The sequence below is a fragment of the Capsicum annuum genome, chromosome 12 (genome assembly GCF_002878395.1).
Source record: "Capsicum annuum cultivar UCD-10X-F1 chromosome 12, UCD10Xv1.1, whole genome shotgun sequence".
NCBI lineage: Eukaryota > Viridiplantae > Streptophyta > Magnoliopsida > Solanales > Solanaceae > Capsicum > Capsicum annuum.
This window is the reverse complement of record NC_061122.1, coordinates 23994197-24004854: the sequence shown is the minus strand read 5'-3', so window position 1 is coordinate 24004854 and position 10658 is coordinate 23994197. Positions and strand designations below refer to the sequence as shown.

The window sequence follows — 10658 nt, the reverse complement described above, 5'->3', positions numbered from 1 at the left end:
CTCAAAAATGTCCCTCGTTAGATTTTTGGCTCAAAAATACCCCTCCGTTAAATATTTGGCTCAAAAATACCCCTCCCTCTAACAGAATTCGGAAAAGGATCAAAAATACCCTTGAACTATCTGAAATGGGTCAAAAATATCTCTCTGTTAAATATTTGGCTCAAAAATACCCCTCCCCTTAACGAAATTAAATTGTTTCGATTGAATTAAACCCTAACATGAGCTTTTTAACCCTAATACTTTAATTTTTTTTACATAAAAGTATTTTTTTAATTTTAAAAATAAGATAATGAAAAAAAAGTATTTGAATTATAATATAAATTGATTGAATTTGATTTGGAAAATAAACATATATTTATTCTAAAAAGGTATTTTCACTTTACATCTTTTTAATCTTTAAAGAGATTAACAAACTATAAATTAACGAAATATAAATATTCTCTTAAAGAAATTAACGAAATATAAATTAAAGGATGAACTTTATATAAATTAACGAAATAATTGAAATAATTTAATTTCGTTAAGGAAGGGGTATTTTTGAGCCAAATATTTAACAGATAGGTATTTTTGACCCATTTCAGATAGTTCAAGAATATTTTTAATCCTTTTCCGAATTCTATTAGAGGAAGGGGTATTTTTGAGCCAAATATTTAACGGAGAGGTATTTTTGAGCCCAAAATCTAACGAAGAGCATTGTTAAGCTATTTCGAATAGTTCAAGAATATTCTTAAGCCTTTTTCATTTTAAAAAAGTGTTACATTATGTCCTTTTCTCTAGATTAAAAAAGACGATGCTCATAGTGCTCAATCATGGGCTATAATTGTATTGAACCCAATACAAAATCATACAATCCAGAGCAAAAGCCTCACCTAATTCATTAAAAAATCTCAATAATAGGATAAATTATAAAAAATCTCAAACAACCTTATAATATTTATTTATTCTTTTAAATTAATTATATAATATTACATAATAACTTTAGATACGTAGATACATGTTGTAATCCTTAGATATATGCAATTAAATTCAAATACATACAATGTAAACTAAATTATGTATTCGAACATTTTAATCATACTCACTTTTTAATAAGATATTATGTCATATTGAAAACTTATGAAAGAGGGAAGTAATTAAATCCTACAATACTGAAATTTATATTGTTTATATTAATGCCGAGATTTTGACACTTATGTACGTGCACAAATTTTCAAGGTCAAAATATATATTTATTCAATTTACAATTTTATTTTAAAAGTAATAAATCAAAATTTCAAAACCATGCGTCTCCAAAACCAGTCAAACCCAAACAGAAGAAGCAAATTCATGGCCGGGATTGTGTAGCCCACAAATGGATATAGTAGCTCCACGTAAACCACCACCAAGCCTTTCATGTCCACCAACTTTCAAACTTACCTTCCCTCCATCACTTCTTACCTTGATTTTTTTTTTTCTTTTCTTTTTTATAGATCGTGGAATCGAACTCCCACACTTGATATAAAATTTTCACTTAAGTTGAGCTATGAATATATCTCCCTCAATTTATTTTTATTTATTTATTTAATATTTTAAAAATAAATTTATAATTATATTATTTTATTATTTATATAATTTTAAATTATTTTTCAAGATATATAATATATCAATTAATAGAAATATTATGACAACATACTCATATTATTTCTTATTTTCTTGAGAATTAATTATCTTACTAAAAATAAAAATATATATATATCTCAAATTACTTATTTTGTTTATTGAATCAAAATAAAATTTGTTAAAATTATCTCATTTGGCCCCTATGGTTAATACCCTTAAAAATATAAAAGTAAATTATTAAGTCTTATTTATTTTTAAATACTTTTGTCCTAACTTTATCTCGTCTCTCCCGTTTCTTTCCTCCATTCTTGTGAATGCTCCGCTCTTTCACATCACAGTATTTTACTCGAGCTACACTATACCCCTACTACTTTTCTTTTGTCAACAACACCAACAATATATTCCAACTCCCTATGGAAAATAAGCACACCAAAGGTATTTCTTGTTAAAACAAAAGAACTTGTTTATTTTTTCTTATTGTGATGGCTATTAATTTGTGGATATTATTTATGTGTTTATCAATTTGTGTTGGAATTATTTTTGGTAATTGTGAAGATATGAAGGATGAACAGAGAGAAGGTTACTGCAAGGAAGTGGCTGGTGATCATTATCCTTCAAATAGTGCTTCTGATTATATACTTCCTCATCTTCTCAACTTGTAAGTTTAGTCACTTTTGAATGTTTTTATTTTGTTCTTTAACTTGCTTGTATCATTTTATTTTTTTTTAAATTATGATCATGTTGTAGCGTTTAGTGGTGGCAGAATTTTATTTCAACACGAAAAAAAAAAAAAGGAGATAGCTTTGATAGAATTTGGTTTTTCTATTTTCATTAGGCAAGTTATTTTTCTAAAACGTAAGGAGCTTGTTTTCTAAAAAAAAATATCTTTAAACATTACGGAACATGAGAAAATCAGGCACACCCTTAACATAAAAGTGATTTTAACCAATTCTTTTTAGCTTGGTGATCAAACAAAATAGGTGAGAAAATAAGGTCTCACATGTAAGTCTAAGCGGAGACAAAAAACACTAACTCATTCTTTTCATATATTCAAGTCTTAATAGATAGAGTTGTCTGGTATCTATTGTTGAGAGGAGGTGGCAGGTGGCAGGTAATTCGTGAGATTAATCAAAGTGTGTGAAAGTTGGCCTGAACATCGAGATTATAAAAGAAAAAAAAGAAGAAGTAATTTAACCATAAAGACTAATACAATATTAATTTTTTGATAAAAAGGATTCAAATAACCCCTTGAGATAGTCTAGCTCCATTCCCGGTAGCTCTAGGGGTATTTTATTTGTAATATTAGACATCATCCATATTGAAATCGGGGTAGCTTAAGGGTAAAACTGATAAAATATTTGCTCTAGACTTTCAAAATTTTAATAGTAAATTTTATAATTTCAACATTACTTGACATAATAATGAAGGTTGAGAAATATGCCTGAAAAAATTATCTTTCTTGAAAAATAATAAGGAAAGGAAAAGCTATCTAATTTTTATCATAAATATTTTATGACCTGCATTAAACGACTCAAACTTTGTATTAATAAAAACAATTTTAACAACTATATTCAAGTTAATGTATTATAAATAAATGTTTAACATCTTATTCACTACAATTAACCTTTATTTTTATTCGTTATTCTATTAATATGTGAAGTTAAAGGTTACGTGTTTTTTAAATTATTAAAAGTATTATTTTTGTATGTATGTGTACATATTTAAGGCCTCGATATAATTGAAACTTGAATTGTTTCTGGAATTCTTGGCAATAACAGTGAGTAAAAATTGGACAGAAGACAATAATAATACTGAACATTTAGAAAAGTTTCAATAAGTGTCAGTCTTTCATTTTAGTTTTTATTTTCAATAAGATACAAACCTAACTCATATTTAGGTCCCGTTTGGCCATGGAAATTTTTCCCTTTTTTTCGAAAATATTTTTCGGAGTTAGAAATTGTGTGGTGTTTGTCCATGAAAATTTTTCAGAAAATAATTTTGAAATTTTTTTTGAAAAGGGAAAACAGGTTTTTGTTGTTTTAACAATTTTCTAACTCCAATTTCAACTTTTATTATTATCACATGTAACCCCAATCTTTTAAATTTTTACATAAAACTCTCCTTATAACATTACTTTTTCAATATTACGTATATAACAATTTTAAAGAATAAGATAATTATAATTTCAAACTTAATGCTATCCTAATTAATATATATCTCTGTTTCTCTCTCATTATTATTTTTATCTCTTATATAATTTTCTTCCTTATTTAAGATATTATTTTACTGCTAATTTATATTTATACCCATAAATATATAAAGTATTATATTTATAATAAAAATATACAAAGTATGTTATATATAAAGTTTATACCATGTATATATACTATATATACACATATATAAATATACAAAGTATTAAGAAACATACTAAGTATATTTATAATATAAATATACAAAGTATGTTATATATAAAGTTTATACCATGTATATACCATACACATACATATAAAAATACAAAGTATAAAGAAACATACTAAGTATATTTATATATTTATGGTATATAATATAATATATCATAAGTATGCAAAGCATGTTTTACATAGAAATAATTTATTTACACACAGTAAAATCTTTCATGTATAGGAAAATTAAAAAAATACATTAGCGGCCCTAAAATTTAATAACAACTCATCATTTCCTATTTTTTAGGAACGGAAAATGAAGGAAATAAATTAAATAAATTCCTAAAAAATTAAATTTGTTTGAAAGATAATATTTGTTACCTAAAAAACAGAAAGCAGTGATCTGTCAATATAACATCTATATTTAAAATTTTCAAATATGAGAAAACAGCTAGTAATGTAAATATTATATATGTCACAATTGAAATTCATCAAATATGACAATGTATATATAATTATTTTTATAATAGTGGCTAATTGTATTTTTTTTCATTAGTAGGTAAATTTTAGTTGGGTGATTTTGATAGTTTATAAAAGTTAGGGCATAAAATCATATTTAAAAAAAGTTTTTTTCAAAAGTTAAAAAATAAAATTCAAAAAAGACATGGTTAAACACAACTCCAACTCCAATTTAAACTCCAACTTAACTCTAACTCTGAAAAATTTTAGTTTTCATGGCCAAACAGTTACTTAGTTTTCATTTTCAATAAGATAAGATTTTAGGTAAGAGAATTTATTGTTCCATAAAATTTTTTCCATACAATGTTTCCTAGAATTCTTTTAATGTTGTCATACACTTAAATTCTAACACTGAGAAACTACAATTTTATAATATTGGGACGAGACAAACTTGAATAAAGTGATATAGATGATGACCTGACTCTCTAACTTATTTGGAATTGAGCCATAGTTATTGTCGTAGTATCAACTGCTCTATGTTTACTCTTTCAAATCCAGCAGGTAGGAGCACTATGCTATCACCAAGGATGCACTTATTTAATTATTTAATTGTTTCTTGATAAGCAACTTCTCCAGCTTGTAATGACATTTCATATGTCATTCCATATATTTGTGCTTGTTTCCAACAAATTTTTATAGTGATAGAAATAAATTGTAATCACAAATAAAAATATGAAGAAACATGATTCTTTTTATTGATAAATGATATGGGTATAAATTTGTTCCTTCCTTGATTCTTCTCTCTTGATTTTTTTCGTAATTTCGAGGGCATCAGTAGCGTATTTGTTGAACGTAGAGATATTTGAATTTGATATGAATTTCTCCGTAATTTGAGGATCGTGAGTAGCGTATTTCTCGTATGAAGGAATATTTAGTTTTGATATAGATTTTTCCGTAATTCGAAAGCCGTTAGTAGCATATTGGATTTTGATCTCTTTATAAATATTTCATGAATTTCTGATATATTGGAGATCGTTGATCTCTTTATGAGTATCCCATAAAAATTATGGGATTTTGGAGATGCCGATTTTAAGGGAATATTTGACCCTTTATATAGGCGTAATTTAGGGATTGGGATAGAGTAGCCCCCAAGCTAAATTTAGGGTTAAGTAGTCTAAAAGAACTCTAATAGAAATTGGATTCTTAGAGTCTACAAAATTTTAATGTCTACAAATGCCCCTTTACTTGTCGGAATGTAAACTTGATGAAACTGAAAGACAAGTCTTGAAGTATCTATAGAGCTTCCATCTTTACGATCTTGTGGCTATATAGAGCTTCCATCTTTATGATCTTGTGGCTATATATTTGCAGATCTTATTTATGAGAGAAGAGATGAAGGACAAATTTGGTCCCATTAAGCATGCCAGTTTGTTTTCAACAAATTTTTACAGTGGCAAAAATAAATTGCAATCACAAATAAAAATATGAAGAAACATGATTCTTTTTATTGATAAATGATGTGGGAACGAATCTGTTCTTTCCTTATTCTTCTCTCTTGATTTTCTTCGTAATTCAAGGGCCGTCTCCGTAATTCGAGGGCAGTCAGTACCGCATATCTCGAATGTAGGAATATTTGGATTAGATCTCTATGGAAGTAGAATCTGCGGTTTGTGGATCTTCTTGATATATTTGATTATAAAAAAAAGAGGATCTTGATCTCCTTGTAAATATCTCATGAATTTCTGAATCTTTTTTATATTTGATTATAAAAAAAAAGAGGATCTTGATCTCCTTGTAAATATCTCATGAATTTCTGAGATACTACAGATTGTTGGTTTCTTTATGAGTACCCCATGAAAATTATGGGATTTTAGAGATGTCAAGGGAATATTTGCCCCTTTATATAGGCGTAATTTAGGGATTGGAGTACAGTAGCCTCCAAGCTAGATTTAGGATAAAATAGTACAAGAACTCAACTAGATTTATGATAAAATAGTACAAGAACTCTAACAGAAATTGGATTCTTTAGAGTACACAAAATTTCGATGTTACAGTGACATGAAAATTGAAAATTCTGAACCCAAATCTATTACTGCCTTCACAAAGGGATATATTTCGTAGTAGACTTGTTCCCCTTACGAAATAATTGACAACTACGACAAGCTTGAAATGTAGTTATGTTTTTATATTCAATAATAAGCAGTGGAGGATCCAAAATTTAGGAGTCATAGGTGCTCGGGAGGTTCGAACACTCGTATTGATACTTAAAATTTTAAAGTTCTGCCTGAAAATCATAATAGTCAGTTATTTTTTTTCCTTTCATAAGTGCAATTTTCCATCTTATATCAATTTTTATACATTTCTTATAAAATCATACCTATTTTCATCGGATTTAACGGGTACCGATGCACCACATATTTGAACTTAGGTCAGCCCCTATCAATAAGTATGACATGACCGAATAATTCAAGGAGGGCAGACTATGGGAGGGTCTTTTAAGTAGATGACCCGTCGGGTAGTCAAAGCGGGACTTCTTTGGGAAAAGAAATTGACTAAGTTCTCTTTTAGTCTTATGGTGGGATACCGCCATCTCCCGCCAGCATTAAATATCAGGTAACTTTGTCCACCATAAGGCTATAATAGATGGAAAGAAATCACCTAGAGCTTTTGTCTTTGCTGGAAATTGAACCCGAGATCTCATGGTGCTCAACCCACGTCATTGACTACTAGACCACTCCCTTGGGTGCAGAAAATATGAGTATTAAGAGAAGCTTGTTAGATCCTTTCCTTATAGTTGCTGCAGCAGTTTGTCCATGGTTTGCTGTTCAACACAATTCTGGTTTATCTATTGCGCACAAAGTTCATACTTCATGCATTCCATCCTTATTTCGTTAAGAGGTTGAGTAAATTTGTTCGCCTATGCGATTATCAGTTCATCAATATCTCATTAGTTAATGAATCATTTTAATAATTATTCACACCAGCTTTCTGCAAATATATTTCAGATATGCATCACGCGCCAAGGCACAGGATTTTGAGATTTATGCTCCAAATGCAACGTTTGAAGATCCCCTTATGCGTGCAGAGGGGTATGCTTCTATCTTATTAGCCTTGTTTGGTAATAGAATAACTGCTGCAACTAAGACGAGTGCCTGTAATTCATGGTGGTATGTGCAAGAATTGAACAATATGTGCTTTGGCTGCAGAATTCTTACTGCAATATTCTAGTGATAAAGGAGATGAGAAAAAAGCCTATTTATTCTCCACCCCTTATTTCAAAAGCTCAATGTAACCACCTTTACACCTAGTGATTTTGAAATTTGAATATGTTAAAGACCTGCTGTTACTAGGGTCTATAAGTGCAAGAAGAAGGGTGAAAATAAGGCTTAAACGTATCTGTTTTATTTATTAATTATCTGTGTATGTATTTCTAGTAGTTTCTAGCAGTTACGTAGCAGTTTAGTCAGTATTTTTCGATATATTGTATTAGGAAGAAACAAAGACTATCAGATTATAGACGTTAAGGTTCCTCGAAATACCTTGGTTGTTGAAGTATTCTTTATTTGCTATTCGTTAAACTCATTCTACTTGTTGGTGGCGGTAGATAATTGTTGAAGTGTTGTTTCTACTTTTGCATTGTTTGTGGAAGTTTACAGATTTATTGTTAAGAGATTTCAGGGTTCCTAACAGAATATCAAGCTCTTCTATGTTTCTGAATCAAAAGTAACTTGACTCCGGCTTTTCTTACTGCTGCTTTTTGTACATTTCAGGTTCTCAGTAAGTCTGATTATGATTTTTCCTGTTGATTGCAGGGTAAAGCAGATAAAATCGTCATTTTATTCGCTTGGGAAGGTCTAAAAAATTTCCTTCTTAGAGCTGTCCTATTTCATGCTAACCTACTATCTATGCTAGATTTATACACTTTGGTAGTTAGAGGCTCACTGCTAAGTGCTAAAATGCCCTGGAAAACATTGTAGCACTACTAGTTAGGGTTGATGTACTCGTCCTTATAGAAATCTACTGCATCATCCTTCATCTTTTATGGCTTCCATGTTTTGCCCGAATATCATCAGTTCTAAGCTCGTACCTGTTCATCCATCTTGTATCCAAAGGCGAACATATCCGTTGAGTGACTGTAACTACTATGGTTTACGTCAATACTTCTTACCCAACCGTTTGTGTTTTAAATTAACTAATTCATTTTCATATTATGTGTTTCTTTAGGTTTGGGATTGTTGTCTACGAATAATTCCAACTGTTGCTTTTTGTACATTTCAGATCTTCAGTGAGTCGAGAATTGTGGAGTACAACGTCACAGAGAAAGAAATTTCTCCAGGAAATAAAGAGGTTTAAGATCCATATATCCTATTGCGTCCGCTTTTCGTTTGTTTGTTCTCTGCTTTAGGACTCTTTAACATTATGGTTGATGGCGTCAGATTTTAATTGACAACAAACAATATTACAAGTTCTTGGGGAAAGACATTCATATGATCTCACTGATCAAGTTGTATACTGAAGGAGGAAAGGTTGTTCGTCATGAAGATTGGTACGTATTTATATATTTCACATGCCTGGTACTTAGAACTAAACAAGAATACTTGAATTTGCAGTTCAACAAGGAAAATGTGGAACATTCTTTTGTTCCCTTGCCATGGGATAATAACATTGTTTTTTCAGTTTGTGAAAATGTACGAGGCAATCTGTAAAACTTTGTTTACCATTGTCTACTTTGTTAAGCATGTTTAAATATGTGCAACTAATATGTTTGATAATGTAGTATGAAATCATTTTGCCAATCTTTTTTATTTTTTTATTTTTTGAGAAAAACGAGTTAGGCTTGCTAAGTTGCGGTTCCCTCATTTGCTAAAATGAGACTTGAACCCGTGACCAACTAGCTAAGGCAGAGGAGTCTCACCATCTGAGCAAACTTCACTTGTCTTGCGAAACATATTTTCTCTATATATTCTGTTTGGTTGTATATTTATTTAACTAGCCCCATCTACTAGTCAAATGACAATTTTGCCAATTTTTGTTTTTGGAAAAAAACGAGTAAGGCTTGCTAAGTTGTGGCTCCCTTATTGCTAAAATGAGACTTGAACCCTCGACCAACTTGCTAATGGCAGAGGAATCCCACAAATTGAGCAAGCCTCACTCATCTTGTCAAATATACTCTATTTTTATAATGTTTGGTTGTAATGTTTGTTTCGCTACTTGTTCACATGGCACAATTTTCCAAAAGATGTTTTTCTTTTTTGGCAAAACGAATGAGGCTTGCTAAGCTGTACTCGCCTTTTGTTACAACATGACTTGAACCCTCGACCAATTGGCTAAAGGTAGAAGCCTTTCACCAGCTGAGCAAGCCTCACTTGTCTGGCCAAATATAGTTCTATACATATATATATAATGTTTGGTTGTATAGTTTATAATATTTTTGACTGTTTTACGAACAATTTTTTCAGCTGGGATAAGAAACCTTTACGGAATAGGGAGACAGTGAAGGTACCACTTGTTGGGCGTATGATGGAGGTATCTCGTAGAGCTTCGATGCTTTTAACTCATGCGCTAATGGGGTTTGGAAAAGATCCCACCATGTAAATTGCAATGCACTATAGTGTTTCAGTTAGTTTTACCTAGCTGCAACTTTATAATCAGGTGAGAAATATATGTTTGCTTGAAAATATGTAAGACTCAGAAACAACCAGTCTACCTTTACAAGGTAGGCTAAGGTTAGGACTCATCACCCTCCCAAGACCCTTCTTGTGAGATTACACGTGTATGTTGTTGAAAATACATGTATAATAATTATTCAGTTTATCCATTTGGACCTCAATTGCTATTTGGATTGAAGCACAATTTTATGGAGTATTATTTTGGAACCTCTGATGATCCATATGCTCCCAGTGTTTTTGTTGGAAGTGGGGAGTACTCACTATTCAAATAAGTAAAAATTACATATATAACGACATGTTTACTAGTATTTACTAAAAAATTTAATTTTTTTCAAAACCTCATAAAATTTCAACTTTTAGCCATTGATGATACATGTTTTAACTTAGATACATATTAGGAATATATATTTTAATTTAACTAACTAGCACGTTTTAAGGAATGTAACGGATAAATTAGCAATAAAATAATAATTAATCTAACTAATTATGGTTAAAACAAAATAAAATTCCACGATTTATGACAATT

At 30.0% G+C, this 10658-nt stretch overlaps 1 protein-coding gene across 1 annotated transcript; it reads left to right on the top strand.

Annotated features, from left to right (window-relative positions):
* Positions 1–1764: 1764 nt before the first annotated feature.
* On the top strand, positions 1765–10281 carry LOC107851746. Its single transcript, XM_016696830.2, has 7 exons — positions 1765–2034; positions 2155–2257; positions 7469–7552; positions 8276–8315; positions 8742–8810; positions 8900–9009; positions 9923–10281. The coding sequence occupies exons 1-7, from the start codon at positions 1914–1916 to the stop codon at positions 10056–10058; spliced, it is 663 nt and encodes a 220-aa protein (XP_016552316.2). The 5' UTR covers positions 1765–1913; the 3' UTR covers positions 10059–10281.
* Positions 10282–10658: the final 377 nt, after the last annotated feature.